We start from the raw sequence: 21,018 nt of genomic DNA, 5'->3' as shown, positions 1-21,018 counted from the left end.
TAGCGCAAGTCAACGGTATGTGCTAGCCTGCCACTAAAGACAGTCTTACCCACTCCAAAGTACAAAGTGTTCATGAGACTGGTCATTATTCCAGCCATGTGCCTGGCTATTGTGTTGGGCTGCTCCTCTGGCCTTTGTAGGACTGTTAGTGGAGAGCCCTTAGCTTCACAGAGGAGAGAAAGAAAGGGAGACAAAGCGAGGGCCACATATATTCTGAGAGGAATTTTATGTACTCATCTCATTAACGTGAGAACCACACATATATAAATCTCTCTAATAAGATATATTCGTAATGGGCTATGGTTTAAAAGAACCGTGGCTATCTAATCTCTCCTCTTGAATAATGAGAAGGATGAAAAATGTCATACAATGTGAATCAACACTGTAACATTTGTGTTGTTACATAATAAGTTCTTTATGTCTGGCCCCATGCACTTGTATGTTTCCTGTTTGTAGCACTCTCTGATCTGCATCTCATGATGAAATATGCTGCCAACTGCACGATACTGAGTAATATCACACGTGAGCACACTGTAAACCCATGTGCTACCACCTACATGACAAACAAGCAAGATGTAAGTAAAGTAAATGTATTGATGCAGCGCATTTTCTAGCACAAATGGCTAGGCAGGCCAGGGACAACCCTTATCTTATCTGTGTCTGGTGATTGAAAGTTATGATTGAAACAAACATACAGATAAACAAATTAAATGAGTGAGGAAGAGTGGGAGAGAGGTATACAAAACTAGTTTTGCACACTACAACACACACACACACACACACACACACACACACGAGGACTTCTGCATCACATCTCCCTCTAATGTAACATCACAGTGATCTGCTACTCATCTTAAAGCCTACTACCAAACCTGTTTATGAATACCACAAAATATGGTAACTTACTCTAGTACGTAGTGGCACCTGATCTGGATGTATTCCCAGCTGCCCTTCTGAGTTGCTCCAGGGAGTGCCCTGCAAATAACTGACGTCTGTAAGTCACTTTGGATAAAAGCGTCAGCCAAATAAAATAAAAAGAAAAAAATATTTTTTTAAAAAGGAGCTTATTTGTACCCATGTGATATGAGGAACTACAAAATGTTGGCTTTGGTATTATGAAATGGCGCTTGTATAAACAGTGACAGCTAGCTTAGTCTATGCATGTGCGTCTGTGCGCCACAGATGAATACGCACAATAAGAAGAGCAATACATGTTTTATTGAGTTGGGTCAGCGCATTCAAAAGAGCAAACAAAAAGCATATGCTACCCACTGACACCATGTGAGCATGTGAGCATGTGTGTGCGCTCTAATACAATGGCTGTCTAAGATGAATAAAATTGGTGAGGCTTATCAACTATTGATGATCTCTCATGCAAAGCGACATGGACACATTTAATACAGTCAGTATGTACTTTTCTACTTCTTAACTGCAGCAGAATACATACACAACCTGTTCATCCATTTAAGAAAAACTCCCATGATGATATCATGTGAATTCCTAAAAACCTACTGTATACGTGTGTAAGACAACAAAAAAATAATGATGTGGAAAATCGGACAGAGGTTAGCAGGTGCGGGGGAAGCCACACATGCAGAGAGATTTCCTGGTCAACACGGGGGGGGGGGGGGGGGGGGTATAATATGGTCATCAAAGCTGTTGTGGCGCCCACAGGATATTTTTGTCGGGAGATGACTGCCCGGCCGGGAGCCGTGCCTCTGTGAAGGTGTGGAGAGCGGAGGGGAAAGCTGCCTTTGTGCTTCTGTCGACAGGGCACAGAGATGAGCACGCTGCTGAAGACGCCCTGATTAAAGGCAGGCAGGCAGGAAGTGGACAGGAGGGAGAAAACACCCCTCTCGCACATACTCTCCCTGCGCTGTACGTGCCAGACAGCACACTTCACAAGTCACACACACACACACACACACACACACACACACACTGATACACAAATAATACGAGAGTAACATCTTGTACTTTGAGTATGCTTTTGAAACAAACAAAGGTCAGTGGGTCAAGCCTTACGGTACCGATCCACTTGCACGACACTTCATTTTGTCGTGTCGCATTCCATACTTAACAGTATACAACACATTAGGGTCATTCTACGAAAACGTGCCATTTTAAGTCCCTCAAACAAAAGTGTCTTGCAAAGCTGAATTAACAATATTTTTTTCATAATTATTTTATATTTTAGGAAATATAATAATGGTAAAAATAAATGTAAAGGATTTTAAGCACTTTTCGTATTAGGAATATTGCAAAAACTGTAAAAATGGCTTGTCCCTCGGTATGACTTGTCTAGTATCACTGGCTATTTAGGATAAAAAAAAGTCAAATTATCACAAAAATAAATACATGTACAAAAAGCCTCAAGTGTTTGTTCATGGATCATTAAACAATTTTATTTGGAATGTTTTTAAAATTATGAAAAAATCAACATTTTACATGTGTAAAACCCCCTTTGGAGAAAATGAACTGTGCCAAAAGTTACATCATTTTCAGGAAGTGATATCCCCTGCCTTCCAGGAAGTTAATGGTGAAAAGACCAGAAAAGTGTTCTCTTTTAATGACTTTTATTACGGGTTTGCTCTGTCTGACAGAAGGGGACAAGCTCGTTTTGTCAACCCTGTTTCCACAAAATCATGCATTAAAAAATTATTTGATTGAAAATTTAAATGTAAATATTTAACAGCATTTTAACCTCTCTTGAATGCACACCATGTGGTGTCATGGTGTCCACCACATGGCTAGTAATGGCTGCCAATAACAATATTTCATCAACCCTGTTACTGTCAACCCTGTTACTGTCAATCCTAAAATCGAATAATTAATGTGTTCAACACCAGAATTATTTATGTAACACATAATTATTTGTATAATATTCATGAATAGTTACAAGAGCACTCATATTATTTTATAATAATATATGTTTTTTTTTTTTTGTAACAGGGTTGACATAGCACACGTACCTCCATTGACTATTTGTTAAAGTAAATAAATAAATAAATAAATAAATAAATAAGATAGTCTGGGATGGCACCGCATGTTTTTTTGAGAGGTAAGAATCTACTTCATCCAAATAGGTGCTTCAAGATTTTAAAAACAGTACTTTGAAAATTAGAAAATTTGGAAATCTTGTTTTATTTAAACTACTCAATGTAATCTCAAATCCTTACCAGAAACACCAACAGTCAATATATTCATCCAAATCCTAGTTTCGTTTGTTTTATGGACTACTAGGTGGTCGTGGAAGAGATCGTTAAAACATTATTTGTCTTGTTAGCGGAACCAAAGTTTCACAGGCACCGTTGTGGTAGAACAAAGGACCTACAACCTCGTCCTTTCATTGGAGAGTCGCCTCGCGTTCAACGGATTAATTTGCATAAAGATGGGCTTCACCCAGCTTTTTGACGCGCGACATATTTTCAAATGCAGCACTGCCTTCCCGGAATGCTTTGCGGGCGCGTTAAAGTCGCTTGATGTCACCCATAGGACTAGAGTGGAATGCGACACGACACGGTCACGGATCACAAAATGAAGTGTCAAAAAGTGGGCGAAGCCCATCTTTATGCAAATGAATCCGTTGAACGCGAGGCGACTCTCCAATGAAAGGACGAGGTTGTAGGTCCTTTGTTCTACCACAACGGTGCCTGTGAAACTTTGGTTCCGCTTACGAGACAAATAATGTTTTAACGATCTCTTCCACGACCACCTAGTAGTCCATAAAACAAACGAAACTAGGATTTGGATGAATATATTGACTGTTGGTGTTTCTGGTAAGGATTTGAGATTGCATTGAGTAGTTTAAATAAAACAAGATTTCCAAATGGCTTGCATAGTTTGTTTAGGCTATTAATGTGTTGTATACTGTTAAGTACATGCCTAAAATTGTGGTCCATTTGTGGAAAAACACTTAAGATACGTTAAAACGAACTGAGTATGAGCTGGTAACTGACATTTTAAACAAAACGCCCACACAAGACTGAACATGGGGAGGCAGCGCGACATCTATGCAACACGACAAAATGAAGTGTCGTGCAAGTGGATCGGTACCGTCAGACACTAATTATTGACCCACACACCGGATTATCCAGCTGCTTTAAAAGCATGTTCACACACACACACACACACACACACATACAGGCGCACACACACACACACATACACCCCCCCCCCCCCCCACACACACATACACACACACATTGCCTTTCTATCCCCTCATTAGTTGTAATGAGGGCCACACCACAGCCATCATAATGTGTGCGGTTCAAGTCTCTCTCACCATGTGTAGGCGTGTGATTTCCCTCCCAGCTTACGAGGGCCATTTCCCTTTCTTGCAGACATCTTCCTCAAACCTTGTCAATGTAATGTCACTAACACCAAATGTCACCCTTATTCCATATTGGGCTGCTGGGAATAACGGAAACTAAGAATCGTCTGTCCACACAGACTGTCATTTCTGTGGCAGTTTATGCAGTGGATCTTTTGCGTATGTTCTGGAGTTTTGAGTTGTTCCAGAGTCAATGGCTGTGTGAAACAAACCTCTTTAGCTGAGAAATGACAGCTTTGAGGTTTGACAGAAAAGAGGGACCCGGCATCAGGGTTCAAACAGAAACGCATTAGGCATCTTAACTGAGCACATCGCCCTGCCCACTCTTTGTATTGTGACAAGAGATTGAGCATGACAGTGTTTTGAAGGCTAGGTGACGTGTGCCGGTGAGGGTAATGGAGGTTGATGGGGAGGTGCTTCAGGACCTGTTCTGGGGTCACTGTGCGGCACTTGCCTCGGAGTGTGGTAGATGCTCGGTCATCTGTGAAAGCAGGCCAAAGCCTCACCCCTGACATGTAGCAAAAATAACACCAAACACTGGCAATACATAAAAATAGCAGTTGCTTCATCCATCTCCTGCCACTGCACTTGAACTCCTTATGCCAGTCGTGTCACCTGACAATGACGATTAACATCAGTGTATGTCACCCTTCATTCACATAACCCACCCAGAGTTATGTAGAAGAGTTCTGACTTCTTAAAGAACCTATGAAGGCTTCTTTACAGAACACTGCTTAAGAAGTCTTTTGAGGTCGTCAATTGGCCAATTAACCATATCAACCATCAAAAATTAGTATTGAGAAAATAGAGGTATTGTAAAGTATGTTGAGTACGCTGAGCATTGTATGCTACAGTGGAGGTATAGTAGCATATGCATGGTGCAATGGCATTCACACATGGTGTGTCCCTACCGGCGGCGTTCTCAGCTTATCTCACTCAACTTTGGCCTTTTCAGAGGCATGTTTTGCTCCTTTCTGGTCTAAAGAGGGCCCACAGTGACATTAAAAGCAGCACAGGAGCCTAATAATAAACTTTCGTCACTCAGCCAGCCACCCAAGACATGTAGCGCACTTTCACGTCTGTGAAGTACGAGCATCCCTCTCTCTCTCTCTCCCTCTCTTCATTTCATGCTCTCCCTCCCTTCTCTCCTCCGTCTCAACCCTGGGTTGGATTAGCATCAGAAAGGGCTTCTCTACTCTCCATATCAATCAGGCTTTTAATTAACAGCCTGCTATATTCCGGCTGGCGTCATCGGCCAGTGTGTGTGTGTGTGTGTGAGAGAGAGAGAGAGTGAGAGGTGAGTGTAGGTTGCTTTGGCTGCCTCCTCTGCGTGCGCTGCACATTTGGAAAGCAAATGAGCTGCTTGTTCAGCATGCACAGCTTTCTCTTTTCAGATGCGAGTGGTCTTCCTTACATGGGGCCGAATGCCGTAAACACTTCAAAAAGACATGCTGGTCACACAAGGATATAGAGATTCATGAGTGTGAGGAACGTGCAGACGTGTGTGTGTGTAACGATGATTCATCCCTCTCATACATGCACATGAACACATGCAGGCAAACTTAAAACAACAACCAAGTCACATTCACACAATACTTGTGCAACTGAAGTAGTTTTCTGACGTCATGTTGACAGGGAGATGATCTGAAAAACCCTGTCTTTGTATGCTCCTTACTGATTTGTATGTAGCCTATGATATGCCTTAAAACCCTCTCTGGAGTGGGGAGATATAGGTCTAGCGTTCAGAACCAATGCCATGCCAATGCTTTATATTGAGAAAAATCACAATGGTATTGATGGTTGAGTTCCTAGAGTTCATAGAGTTCATAGAATCAGTGTATATGTGTAATGACCAGTGTATAGCATTTAATTAATTTCACAATGAAACTGCTGACAGAAGAGCAACTAGATGTACCGCAGAGCAGTACAAAATATGACCGCCGCCCAGTCCAGCACATTTTTTCCACAAAAATAAATCACGCTGAAAGGCCTATATGATTCTAACTGTCTCACTAAATTGCATTAGCCACACTCAATTCTAACTGGTATCTGCTAGACAACAAGTACCAAAACATGATTAGTTCATAGATTTCACATGTAAAATTCATTTTATACAACCCCACCCCCATCTTGCCTGTTCATAATTCTGAGAAATTCTTGAATTGTGTGCATGTGTGTGTGTACACGTTTATGTTTATGTGTATGTGTGTGGGTGTGTGTGGGTGTGCGTGCATGTGCATGTGCATGTGTGTTTGCTTGTTTATGTGCCTGTGTGTGTGCATGTGCATGCATGCGTATATATGTCTACTGTGTGAGTATGTGTCATACGTAGGATTACTGTGAATGTATGTGTGTGCATGTGTATCTGTTTATGCACATGTGTGCATATGGAATGGGTTTACATGACCCCTGGAGGCAAACATACGCAAAAAATTGGTCATCCTAGGCCCTACGGTTCTCAAGATATTCACAGAAAACTGTGTCTGCCCTACCCTCCTTTCGGGGGGGTCCAGTACAGCGGGGGGGCTACAGATCAAAACGAAAAACGATGGTTCCATGCTATCCATGTGTGGTTACATGCCCACCAAGTTTCGTGTACCCCGGTCTTTCAGTGTCCCGGGAATCCTTGTTGGTGTACTAAATGTACACATAAATTATTTTATTGTAAGGCCCCCCATGAACGAAAGTTCACAAAACTTGGCATGCATTCGGAGGGTGTCATAATGATCCTACTCTTTCAATTTCGTGCAGTTTTGACCATATCAGCCAGAGATATTGTGATGAAAACACCTAATTTTTTGCCTTTTAATTTTTAACTAGGTGGCGCTATACATGAAATAAGTGGTAATGGGATGGGTTGACATGCCCCCTTCAGACCAACATACAAAAAAAAGGTGGACCTCATAGGCCCTACGGTTCTCGAGATATTCACAGAAAACTGTCTCCGGCCACCTACAGGCCAGTTGGTGTATAGTAACATAAATTAATTTATTGTGTGGCCCCCCCATGAACGGAATTCCACGAAACTTGGCGTGGATTCAGAAGGTGTCAATGATCCTACACTTTCAATTTCGTGCAGTTTTGACTATGTTAGGTCACAGATACCTGCGATTACAACACCTCATTTTTACTTTTTTGTGTTTAACTAGGTGGCGCTATACATGAAATGAGTGGTTATGGAATGGGTTGACATGGCCTCTTGAGATCAACATACAAAAAAAAAATGGTCCTCCTAAACCTTACGGTTCTCGAGATATTCACAGAAAACTGTGTCTGCCCTACCCTCCTTTCGGGGGGTGCAGTCCAGCGGGGGGGGGCTACAGATCAAAACGAAAAACGATGGTTCCATGCTATCCATATGGGGTTACATGACCACCAAGTTTTGTCTACCCCGGTCTTTCAGTGTCCCGGGAATCCTTGACGGAAATTTGGACATGCGAAAAAGAAAAGAAAAAAAAAAAGAAAACAAAAAAAATCTGACTAAACCTATATGACCGCCGCTTCGCTGCGCGGCGGTCATAATTACAGATTGCTAATTTAAATTGCCTGGATTCAAGCACTTTCAACTTTCAACCCGTTAATTGTGCTATAAAAATAAATTGACTTGACACCATTTAAAACAACACTTCAATTCTGAATTGCAAAGCTGATGATTAGTAATGGACATTTTGATTAAATCCAAGGGACTGCAACAGCTAAGCCATCCTAGAGTCCCCTCATACCCATATGAGCACATCACACCCAACAGCTTTAGTCTAGTTTCAGTTCACAGAAAATACTGACAAAGGTTCAAGGTCAGTGAAAATGAGCAATGTAACAATATGTATTACATTATTGATGAGATCCCTTTGAACAAACAAAGCCAGGTCCACATGCACCCTGTCAAGCTCTGAGCACCAAAACACACTCTATTCACACAGAACATTGACAATGTACATGGTCATTGACTGTGGACAGTGTTGGGCAAGTTACTTTAAAATCGTAATGTATTATGTATTACTTATTACTGTCATTTCAAAGTAATTTGTTACATTATAATATTACTGTCTCTGAATTGTAAGGCATTACACTACTATTGCATTACTTTTAAGTTACTTTCACCCAAATATCTAGAAACATGGATTTGGCATTCTAAATGCAGTTTATTACGCTCAATGCAGCTCATTGCTCTTTCAATGGAGGGAGATTATGGTATAGCATAATGACTGAGCTAGGCTTAAGGCTAACAGTAGAATGCAATAGGAGCAGTGCTCATGATGCAATACAAGGAACAATCATAGTCAGAATTTTGTTAAAAACCGACAAAAGGTCAAAGTCTGGTAAATTGTGATAGAAATACTGTAACTTTAAGGCCTAGGCCTTCTCATTAAAATCAACAGAGAGCCTAAATCAAAGCTTACATGAAGAAATGTCAAGATGGTGCCCTGCTGGCCATTTCGGTGCCCTAAGTGAGTGGCTTTGAGTGAGTGACATTTAAATGATAACTCAAACTCCTAAAGTAAAATAAAAAGGCTTATAATTTAAGACCATTACTATGTGTTTTTAAACATTAATTTCTGAAGAAATGCTGTTTTACTTATAAATGGTGCACTGTCACTTTAACAACATTTATCTTTACGTTCTCATAATGCCCTTTTGCCAGCTCTTGTTTATTTGAGTTACATTGATAGCACAATATTAACAATAATATGCACAATGTTAAGTTGTTATAAGCAGCCTTCATTGCTTTGGAAATGGAAGTGTGCAATGACATGTTGCTTCACATTTCTTTTTGCAATTAAAAGTGAATTATGTGCCTGGTAGCCACCTAGCTATCTGAATGGAATGCGTTTCAGTCGACTCGGCATATCATGTGCTTCATGAAATGCTTGGAAAACGAATTATTGAAGACCCACCAATTCCATTCTAGTACTACGTGGTGGAGATTGAGAGAACCCAAAAGTATCAAACTTGCATGTAACATGGTGTTAGTGCATTTTGACATTGTAAACATTATTGAGTGAAACGCCGTTTGCAGTAAAGCTACTTTTCATTGACTATATTTGGGTGCCCCCTCTGTCCTTTGGTGCCCTACGCAAAGTGCATGATGCGCGTGGTGGGAGCGGTGGCATTGCCATGCTACACAATCTTTTTCTGCATTTCTATCCCTTTATTCTCTTTAATTCAAGTTCACAGCACAAAGCTGACATGCACTACTAAGAGCATAGTTTGTGTTTTAACAAGAATAAAAAAAATTAGCATGGCACCACTTTAGATGTTTCATTAAATTACTTGCTATTTACGTGCTATTTCGCGAGGCATAGAGAGATCTACGACGGAGTATTAGGGCCTGAAGGAAAAAAATATTTTTGCCATGACGAGATTAAACTCGACATGTCGACTTTAAAGTCGCCATGTCAACATTAAACTCGACATTTCGAGAATAAAGTTGAAATGTAATATCGACTTTAATCTTGACGTATCGACTTTAATCTCGACGTGTCGACATTAAACTCAACATTTTGAGAATAAAGTTAGTTTGGAGAGAGAACGACCGCTCGGGACGATTGAAAGGGAGGACGAATGAAACAATGCAACAAGTGCAACAATGATTCAGAGTGTTCGAGTGCAACAATGATTAGACATAGGCCTAGGCCTATATCATGTGGACAAAACAGAGAACATATTAACCTACGTTGCTCAGCCAAATACTTTGCTGTTAGGTCCTTGTCACGGAGTTACAGACGATAAATGCGATGGTCAAAAGTAGCCTAAACGTCATAGCCGTTTATTTATTTATTGTAGGCCTATTAAAGTGTTGTTCTAAACATTTAGTTGTTGCATCTAAATGTTCAACTTCATGCTTAAGCACTAGAGGCATACTAGGCGCTCTCCAATCCTAGACTTTCACGTTGCTTGTTTGTAATGGATGCAAAACAGCCCATTGCTGAATGTCTATGGAGGGACGAATGAAGCTGTCCTCCCGACCACCCCATGTAGGCTAGTAGCCTACATATGCACACAAAGTGTATAAATAAAGTGCATGCACACATATTCTCTCACGAGATCAAAATAGTATATATGCTTAGGCTATACCTGTGTTTCTAGCCTCCTATAGGCTACGTATTGCAGGTGAGACATGGAAAAGCAGTTTTAGAAAAATTAGTTTTGCCATGTTATCCTATGGTGAGTGACGCCCGTGGGTCATGAAGGGCAGTTATTTGGATGTGCAGTGGCCTTAACCACGTAAAACAGAGTGAAATAACATTTTGTATAGAAACATCATTGGATACATATATTTTTCTAGCTCTTTAGCCTAAACGGCATAGTTTCCATAACCGCGAGACAGCACTTCACGATGACGGCAATGATAGTTAACAGACAAGACGCAATCTATCTGAATATCTGCAATCTATCTGAAATAACACCTATTTGAAGCCCATTTTTCATGTAACATATTGTGTATTAGTGTAGGCTACATAGCTTAAACTGTGTAGGCAGTAGGGCCTATTGCGAGTTTAATGTCAGCATGTCGACTTTAAAGTCGACACGTCGAGATTAAAGTCGACATTAAATTTCAACTTTATTCTCGAAATGTCGAGTTTAATGTCGACATGTCGACTTTAAAGTCAACATGTCGAGTTTAATCTCGCCATGGCAAAAATATTTTTTCTCTTCATGTGTGGCCCTAATACTCCGTCGTAGAGATCTTTCGGTTTCGCACACAAAGTGCACTTATTTAATTATGTTCTTCATATCCTTGTCTCTGACAAGCTGAAAATAATGAGCGTAGGCGTATGTCTATCCAGCAAATAGAATCCGACTTCGAGTCTGCTGCAGCCACAGTCATCAGCAACTAGTATCAGGAGATAACGTTCTACTATTATGCGCGATTTTTTCTTCTCTGTTGTTCTCGCGGTGGTGTTTGCGAATATGTATATATATAAAAAAAAAAACACCACTTCATTTCGGGTTAAAATGCATTGTAACGCGCGTTACTGAAGTTTGTATCGAGTAAAATATATTTTTAGTAATGCCTTACATTACCGCGTTACTGCAAACAGCAATATATTACAGTAATTACATTACTTTTGTAACGCATTACTCCCAACACTGACTGTGGATGACATCTCTGACAAGGACAAATATACTGCTCTAAAATGAATTGTTACATCAGATCAATTCTGCCCCCTCATGGACAACCAGGGAGCTCATAGTCACTGTAAACGTTATTACCTGGGGTGTGGGAGCTGCATTGTGTTGTGTTTTTAAGATGGGAATATAATCATCTCCACAACAGCTAAATGTTAGACCAGTCGGGAATTATGGATGTGATTTTGTCCAGTCCACTACTGCTCTCAAATACTGAGGGACAAAAAGATTGTTCGTTCGCACAATTTTTCCACTAAACCATAAGTAAAGGTATACACACACACACACAAGTATTACAAAAAGGAAAATATTTTTATTTAAACAAATATTTTTGTCTTCTACAAAAAATACAAATTCAGAGACAATCAGGGATGTGTGAAATCTAGTCCATAGATGCTGACTTGCAGGCCAGTTCAATGCAGTCCATGAATGAGTAAGTTCATGAATCAATGGGACAAAAAAAAAGTATACAGGACATATGATGTGTTTGTGAGTGTGTGTATGTGTATGTGTGTGTGTGTGTGTGTGTCATCTTGGACAGGCCTGGTGTAGACCTTAACTCTGGGCTTTCAAAGAGGGGACCTCCTTTCTCACAGAGTCTGCCAGTTTGGGCTCCACATCTGACAGGACCCCCACAAGGTGCTGCACCTGATGGGGTAAACATGGGAGGGGGACAGGGGGTAAGAAGACAAACAGAAAATATTTGTAAGGATAGTTCAGACAAAATGAGAGAAAGAGTGTGTCTAAAGGAGTCAAAAGGCCTTCTTATACAGACATAACCAAGGGTAGAAGAGACAGTATGACACCGTGTTAGTCACCTAAACAGAGGCGGAAGAATGCTGTTTACAAGCAAGTAAGTTTGACTTCAATCTAGTAGCCACTTTACGAGTTTCAAAGTGTCAGTCAATTCAAACCAACATGTTAGCTAGCTATCATTTCATAGAAACTACACTTCTGAAACACATACCCTTGGTAGTTAGTTTAGCTAGCAACCTGCACAGACAGACAGCTGTATGGGCTGAAACAGGTTAAAATCCATTTTCTCCAATTCACTGACAACCGACAGTCTTGAGCTCAAAGTGATCACAACCACTTGTAGATTATAACAAATGGCTCCAAAAGGCTTTCCAACTCACTCCAAAGTGAATAATACAGTATTTTAATGCTTATCATGTCAGATTTCTGCCTTCTAACACAGCAGCATGCTTCAATCAGCTCAGCTTCTAGGTCACGTCTCACACTCGTTCTGCAATATTCCGGCTGCCCCATTTACACTTCCATGGAGCCGGCTTTAAGAGTACCTTCACTGGGGTACGTCAGTGTGGCACATGATTTTTCCTAAATGTTTGTAAAAATGACAGCCATGCCGCAAGACACAACCATTCCAAACTAAAAACCCAGTGTAAAGGGGTCTTATGTTTAAGCAAGCTATGGGTGCTTGAATGGATGTGTATGAGGTTGAATGTGTGTATGACTTAATGAGAGTGTGTTCATGTATGTGTGTAGAAGTCTGTGATAAGTGCTTAAATATCTGAGAAGAGTTTTGTGAGTGTCAGCAAGTGTGTGTGTATGTGTGTGTGTGTGTGTGTGTGTGTGTGTGTGTGTCTCACCGCAGCAGTGTGTTGTGGGAGGAGGGCTTTGGTTGCAGACAAGCAGTTTTTTTCAGTTAGCAATCGGTTCTTTATTAGCTCTGATACTTCATCCTGCAGAAATAAATGACACACAGACATGCTTTGTGAGAAACAAAACAGAACCTCATAGAATTAACCTCCTCGATTTTCTGAGACCACCTAAGCACGAATAAAATTAACATAGATCTGACAAAGTCTATGCATGAACAACATAGCCTACTCACCACACATTCACACAAACACTTCAAGATCCTCCTTACCCTGGACATGACAACAAGGATGCTGGCTAGTAGTTCACATGTACACTCCACCAAGGCTGTCAGCTGTTCATCCTCCTCTCCACGGCCCACCTCTTCCTCCCGACTCTGTTGGTGGTCAGGGCCTGAGTGCCCTTCCTGCCCGCGGTTCAGCTGGTTCTCTCGATGGTATTGCAACACACGCAGAGCACTACCCACCAAATTCATATCTGTAGGAAAACATTATAGGCACAGTTATAGCAACTAAAACAACATTTCCGGATTTGAGGATGGTTTTAAATATCAACACGCATTATTACTGGAAACATTCAATGGGAAATGAACTATGAACAAGGAAATGAACTTTGTACAGTTCTACAGGCATGCACAGATACATACACACACAGACAGTGATAGACACAGAGTGCTACACGTGCTCTTACTGATGTCTGCTGTGAAGTGCTGGCCCTGGCATGCGTAGAGGGCGGAGAGCACGGCCAAGGCGGGACCTAACAGACCCTTCTGCTCCTGCAGGCTGAGGGCGGGGTCATCCGGTTGGCACAGGTCTTCACATACCACCGCACACAGGAACGCCCACACGGCACCGCCAGGGCCATCCTCACACACTACATACAATCAGACACACGCACACATGCACACACACACACACACACACACTCATTTCAGGTCAGGTCAGACATTTGAGAAAAGCTGCACAACAGCATCTGATTCAAAAACCATTCAACCAATAATCTGCAGCAGTGCCAAACTAAAGGACAGTACCTATACAATAATGACAATAATTCTCTAAAAGTAAATGTAATATTCCCATGACAAATAAATTACATTTAATGGTCTGTGCTTGTGCCCAGCAATCCTTACCCATGGCCTGTATGCCAACATGTACGGTGGTGAGGAGCTGAATGGCATGCAGGTAGACCTCCAGGCCCTCAGAGCTCTCGGACCTACAGAAGGGACACACAATCATCACAACACGAACCCACTAACCCTTAACCGATTCACTGACTAATAATATCAGGGTTCCCACTCAGGGTTCTCACAAGTAAAATGTAAAATTCCATGACTTTTCCCTGACGAAAATTTCCATGACTTACTTTATAATGAAGGATACAAGATTTCAGAACAGTCGTGTAGCGTTCAAGAATGTTTTACTTTTTTTAGAGTGAGAGATGAATAAATGGGTATTGAATGAACAAAGTTGGGCTAACCACAACTACAGTACTCAAGCCAGCAGTAAAGCTAATAACCAGATATACACCAATTCTAAATTCAAAATTCCCTGATATTCCATGTCTGGAATAGACTTTCCAAAATTCCATGATATTCCAGAAATTCCATGACCCGTGGGAACCCTGTAATATATATATATAGACCGTGTACACACACACATCATGAGGTACTACAAAATGATTACACTGCAATTATATTTCTTATGTGAATCTTACACTGCAATTCTCCATGCACAGACATTTACATACACCAATCCACTGCACACTTACTAGTCATACACTGACCTTGAATAGGCACTAATCACACAGCTCATACTACTTAAATTGTATACAAATGTCTGTCTCACGCTATCTCTCTTACTCGCAAACACATGCAGTGACCTTGAACCAGCACTTGTCTCATTTGTCCATTACTTTTACAGACTTACATAAATGTTCTCACTTGCATACACTCACACTCTCACTCAGCTCTCAGAGGGTATTAGACACAAGCATGCATGCACACGCACACACACACACACACGCACACACGCACGCACACACACACACACACACACACACACACAGGGCGGACAGACCTAAGCTGCTTGGCAGCCTCCAGCAGAGAGGTTGTTACGTCTGGCCGAGGCTCATCCCCATTACAGTCGCCCTCATTTTTATCGCCAAGACAACCGCCGCTGGACACCCAGCTCTTCATCAGCTCCTCGTCCTCATCAAAGAGCTTATCCACCAGCTCCCCCACCTTTACCAGGAGATCCACTGAGGGAAGCAAACAGGGAGTGACCAGGACACAGGAGGGAACAGAGAAGGGCAACAGGGAATGGAGAGTGAGAGAGGGACAGGGAGAGAAAGACACAGAGAAAGGGCCAGAAGGGCCAGAAGGTTAAGAAAGAATTAAGAAAGACAGAAGACTCACAAATACGTCCCTGAAAAGGTGTGTCTGTCTGTCTGTCTGTCTGTCTGTCTGTCTGTCTGTGTGTCTGTCTGTGTGTCTGTGTGTCTGTGTGTCTGTCTGTCTGTCTGTGTGTCTGTGTGTCTGTCTGTGTGTCTGTCTGTGTGTCTGTCTGTGATCTATACCACTGGTGGAGCTGCTCATGATGAAGCAGAGGCTGGGGGAGACGGAGGGCTGCTGGCTGATCCTCTCCAGCCACAGGGAGGACACGTCGGCCTGGGACATGCAGGTCAGCAGAAGCCTGGGGACACGGTCCACAGCACAGATACATCCCATAAACATATCAACAGATACATTCCATAAACATAAACAGATACATCCCATAAACATATCAACAGATACAGTTCATAAACATACACAACATAACATAACAAACAACACAGATGGCTCATTCCACGTCAGTTCAACCAGGGCCCACGCACTTAGGTCTCAAAAAATTCTGAAAACATTACCAGGTGTACCTATGTTACCCAGGAGACACACTGTAAAATTACTCTTATGTAAGATCAATACTTTCCAAGGTACAGCCAGTTTTACAGGGGGAGGGGGGTGTCGATTTTGTTCGGCCTCTTTTTTTTGTCAAAGTTCACAAGCCCACAGCGCAAGAACTAAACCATGTAGGAGGCTCAAATTTTGCATGCTGGTACATAAATAGGAATAGTATGTAGCAAAATCGTCACGTTTGGTCTGGATAATCCTGCATGGTCATAGCTGTCCCTCAAAGTTGATACAAATTTTATTGGAGTTTTTGGCTGGGCTCTGTTTAAGCCTTCAGAAGACATATTTGTACTCAACATAGGCTCTTGATTTATTTTCCTTACTGAGATAAGTAGAAACACCCTCACAAAAAGCAATGAACAGAAAACAAATCCCTTCAGGGTCTGAACAGCAGACCTCACAAGTTTCCACCCTGAACATGGGCAAAATGCCCCATTGACATCAATATGTTTTATTTAGAGTCACCACACTGCCACCTGTGGTTGTATAGAGTAACCTGTAGTAGCTCTATACAAAACATATTGATGTCAATGGTGCATTTTGCCCATGTTCAGGGTGGAAAGTGAAAAAGAAAGATTTGCATAAGACAAGTCAAATTGGTGTTTTTGAAAAAGAAAAGATCATGGAGAATAAAGAATTTAAAAAAAAAAAATTCTTTGTATATTCCCACAAGGTGTTTGGGTGCTCTGAAAATGAGAACCAAAATTATTTTTTAGACTTGTAAAGTCTGCTGTTCAGACCCTGAAGGAATTTATTTTCTGTTCATTGTTTTTTGTGTGAGTGTTTCTACTTATCTCAGTAAGGAAAATAAATCAAGAGCCTATGTTGAGTACAAATATGTCTTCTGAAGGCTTAAACAGAGCCCAGCCAAAAACTCCAATAAAATTTGTATCAACTTTGAGGGACAGCTATGACCATGCAGGATTATCCAGACCAAACGTGACGATTTTGCTACATACTATTCCTATTTATGTACCAGCATGCAAAATTTGAGCCTCCTACATGGTTTAGTTCTTGCACTGTGGGCTTGTGAACTTTGACAAAAAAAAGAGGCCGAACAAAATCGACACCCCCCTCCCCCTGTAAAACTGGCTGTATCTTGGAAAGTATTGATCTTACATAAGAGTAATTTTACAGTGTGTCTCCTGGGTAACATAGGTACACCTGGTAATTGTTTCAGAATTTTTTGAGACCTAAGTGTGTGGGCCCTGGTTGAATTGACGTGGAATGACCCAGATACATCCTATAAACATGTCAACACAGATCAGAAAAGAAGTAAAGGACGCACTGTGCATACAATCTTTTTTATTGCACAGACATGTTTTGGAGCGATACAAGAAAAAAAAGTTTTTTTACAGTATGCAAAGTGCGCTCTTTTCTCCTTTTCGGATTACCGGTACTAAGTCTGGCCCAGCACTCTTAAAAACTAAAAAAAACTGAAAACCTGCTTCTACTCTAGAATTATCCAACACAGACACATCCCAATACAGATGCATCCCATAAACATATCTTCCAAACACAGCACGGCCTCATCAAGACACACACACGTATCATGAGAAGACGAGACAGAAACATCGTCACACAACCTCCAGACACAGACCAGAACAATGAGCCTGATGAGAAGCGCTGGGTCACGCAAGTGAACCCCAAACAGCAACTAACGCTCATTATAAACTTCTACTAATTCAGTATAGTCTGACACAGCCTTGAAAAGCATACATTGAGAGTACCATTTAGGAGATGTAAGTGTTGCTTTATAGAGGATCAGCGATACCTTTTTATACCTATACATTTTATACCTTCCTAATTCTATCCTGTAAGAGACATTGAACTGGTGTATCAAGGGCTCACGTGTGAGCTATGAATCTAATGGCAAAATGCAAAATGCAAACCATGTGTTACATTGACAAGAAATGGACTTGCATCTCTTACCTGCAGGTCTCCAACAAAGTAGGGGGGTCTGTATCTCCAAGGAGAAGCAAAAGTACTGCTCTAAGAGGATAGAAGTAGATATTGAGAGAAGCACATGGACAAAAGATGGAAATGAGTTGCAAAGGATAACCAGAATTTTTAATTTGCCCATACACTGGTTAATCTACAAACATGTATTTACCCACCCTAGATCTTCATTCTGACTGAGATCCAAACAGGTGTCATGGAAACAGGCCATATTACCAAGAATGCCCACACATATCTCCTGCAAGACAACACATACAGTATGAGTGACTGTGTCTGTAATGAAATGTCTTTATGTCAATGTGAAATGGCTTCACGTTAACAACGCTGAGATGTACCTAAATGTTTGCTATGAACATGAATGTATTAATGGGAACAATGCATTCCATTCATACATCTTACCAGAAGATTTAGTGGAATGCAGGTTCTGAGTAGCATACAAAGGTTATAGACTGGGTAAACCCAGCCTGATCTGCCGGCGATTTTGTTTTTTCGCCCTGCAGCTCAGGCTGAAAACCTGTGCATCTTTCTCTGCTACTTCCGTTACAATTTTGCCGGGTCCAATCACAAACTAGCTTATCCACCTGGCGCACTATTGGCAGGTTTAACAAGATGATGACAGGGAAGCGGCGGCAAAGTCTCTCTCACAACCGTCAATCCAATTCCCTTTAACCTCTGACGATGCTCAATGTCGAAACAAATCGATCGAGTGGGTGTAAATACCATTTACTTTCATGTTTTTTTTTGCACAACCTGCAAAAATCACTCAATGCCATTGCTGCTTCTGCAAACCGCTGATAAATGCTATGGAACGCCACCTATTTCCGCCCTTTTACGTCTATGTGTCACTCACTTCATATTAATTTCTATACAAACCAAGACAGCGGATCTCTAAAGAAACGCAAGGCCCCACCCCATAAGGGTATCTAAATTACCTATGTACCAAAAATTACATTTTACCGTGACTCGAAGAACTGTAAACAGTGTTGTATGGCTGCGTGTCCAAATCCCCTTGGAGCTCCAGTGGAATGTTGATTTCGCGGCGAGAGTTTGCCGAGTGGCGGAAATAAGGCACCCACCAGCCCAGCACCAAACTCTGAGCACGGTAAACAAAATCGTATTTTTAAGGAAGTAAATGCTCCCGTTAAGAACCAAACCAGATTTTGTTCAAATCTACACACCCATGGCTACTGAAATGTAAAGTTCATTTATCAAATATTATTTTGAAGTATTAAAAATCATATTTGTTTTAGAATTTTTGAACGGAATGGGCGGAAATTAGTGCTTTTACGATGTGTTTGTTGACAAGTTTCCAGCAAGTTTCGTGCCTGAAGTTTTCCCGTCGCTCTGTCACCCAGTTCGTTGGTCAGATTAGTGAATGACTCCAATTGCGTACAGAGTCATTTGAACTATGCCTGTTGATCACGCCTCTTGTTCAGTAGAAAATACATAGCAGACTCCACAGACCCATGTTCAATCTTAAAAGATTGCGCTTGGTCTGGTGATAGCAAGACTAAAGGTTAGTAGCACATCATCCAGTGCACACTGGAGTCAAACTTACGGTGAGCCGTGGACATCGAGATTTAGCAATCACTCCCAACAGGATATCAGCAGCTTTAAACTCCTGGAGGAATCCAGCAACATCCTGCAAAGAGTAAACAAAGCAACTCAATATGAATATTCAGCTATATTGAGCTAAAGGGGAGTGAATGGTTGTCTGTGTGGGTGCTTCACCTGATCCATGGCCATGTCCCAGACTTTACACAGCTCATCTTCTTGCTCATTTGACAGCTCACTCAGGCCTTCACCATTTCCTGAGTTCTGCTCTGTTATAGCCTGCAGTGAATGCAGTTCATGGTTTCAAGACAACAGCTAGGTATACCACATATGAATTATGTAACTGTTGATCAGTTCTCACCTACACAGCGTTGCATACTAGTGACTATACTTTTACAAGAGAAGGGTCACTGTAAAGATATAGGCCACTCATGCACACTCTGGCATTATGTTCTGGGGAGCAGCTGGTAGGCTATGCTTAACTAATGAATAGCAACAACATCCAAGCAGAGTGACATGATCATTTGTCAATACATTTACAACGTAAAGTTGCCATTTGCCAGTGGCTTTTAATGTCTTTTTCAACCACTTCAGTAAAGCTGAGAGTTTCCCCGCATTACGTTACCTGTATGAGTCGGGTCAGCGTGCTGAAGAGCCAGTGTTTACTGTACACCGTTGCTCCGATGGCGTCCACTTCATCTGTAGGCTCTGTTTCCTCGTTTTCAGGAGGAGGCGAAGGGTTTCGGTCCATCACCGGCGAGTTGCTGTATTCCTCGGAAGAAGAATCTGACATATTGGTGTTTCTCTAATAGCGCGCATAAGCCGAGAGCGTTGGCTACAGGCAGCCAAAGCAGAAGACTACTCCAGTCATAACCGTCCGTCTGACGGTTTCGTTCCGCATGGCGCGCCACGCTGAATGCCCACGTGGTATACATAAAAATGATGTCATCACGTAAAACACGTAGAGCGACTCTGTGAACAAACAAGACCTTTTGAAATGAAGTTGATTCCAAAGAAAATGCACACACATACATAATTAATCTATTTATTCTCTTAGCTAAATTTCACATTCATAAATGTAAGTTTATTGGTAGCAAGCCCTCTTTTATGGCCTATAAGAATGAGCTTAAACAGTACATTAATCAACTTCAATTCTGTAACCCTAAAGCAATATGAACTGTTACAGTAGTAGCCTGTACATTTTGTTTTGGTTAAGCTTTGTGATCTCTTATTATAACCTTCCCTAGCGTCTGAATTGCATACGTTTTTTTGTCTTTATCTATGTAATGTTGAATTTTTCATGGTACCATCGTGATTTTTAACTTGTACTATGTTAATGTACCAATGCTTATTCATAATAATAATAAAAAAAATAATAATAAAAAAAAACCTTTCTTTGAAATGAGCTGAACCCGATGTCTGAACCGAAAAATGAAACTGATAAAGTATAGCTATATACACATTGAGATGTGAA

The 21,018-nt window shown here is 41.3% G+C and overlaps 1 protein-coding gene across 2 annotated transcripts in view; it reads right to left on the bottom strand.

Moving 5' to 3' along the window:
- saal1 (serum amyloid A-like 1) overlaps positions 1 to 20,450 on the bottom strand; it is a 23,709-nt gene extending 3,259 nt beyond the window's left edge. Inside the window, exons 1-12 of one of the 2 annotated variants that reach the window (XM_042108985.1) lie at positions 20,170 to 20,450; positions 19,722 to 19,823; positions 19,549 to 19,632; positions 18,149 to 18,228; positions 17,964 to 18,023; positions 15,659 to 15,774; positions 15,160 to 15,340; positions 14,214 to 14,296; positions 13,775 to 13,957; positions 13,356 to 13,561; positions 13,075 to 13,167; positions 11,974 to 12,112 (exon numbers count right to left, since the gene is read on the bottom strand). In XM_042108985.1, the coding sequence (XP_041964919.1) occupies positions 12,020 to 12,112; positions 13,075 to 13,167; positions 13,356 to 13,561; positions 13,775 to 13,957; positions 14,214 to 14,296; positions 15,160 to 15,340; positions 15,659 to 15,774; positions 17,964 to 18,023; positions 18,149 to 18,228; positions 19,549 to 19,632; positions 19,722 to 19,823; positions 20,170 to 20,337 (1,449 nt within the window). In that variant the 5' untranslated portion in view covers positions 20,338 to 20,450 and the 3' untranslated portion in view covers positions 11,974 to 12,019. Of the gene's footprint in view, positions 1 to 11,757; positions 12,113 to 13,074; positions 13,168 to 13,355; positions 13,562 to 13,774; positions 13,958 to 14,213; positions 14,297 to 15,159; positions 15,341 to 15,658; positions 15,775 to 17,963; positions 18,024 to 18,148; positions 18,229 to 19,548; positions 19,633 to 19,721; positions 19,824 to 20,169 lie in introns of those variants that run through there. The other variant, XM_042108984.1, reaches the window with a different exon arrangement.
- Between the last annotated feature and the right edge of the window lie 568 nt (positions 20,451 to 21,018).

This window comes from Alosa sapidissima, chromosome 11, assembly GCF_018492685.1.
Source record: "Alosa sapidissima isolate fAloSap1 chromosome 11, fAloSap1.pri, whole genome shotgun sequence".
Lineage (NCBI taxonomy): Eukaryota > Metazoa > Chordata > Actinopteri > Clupeiformes > Clupeidae > Alosa > Alosa sapidissima.
This window is presented reverse-complemented; position numbering and strand designations above follow the sequence as displayed.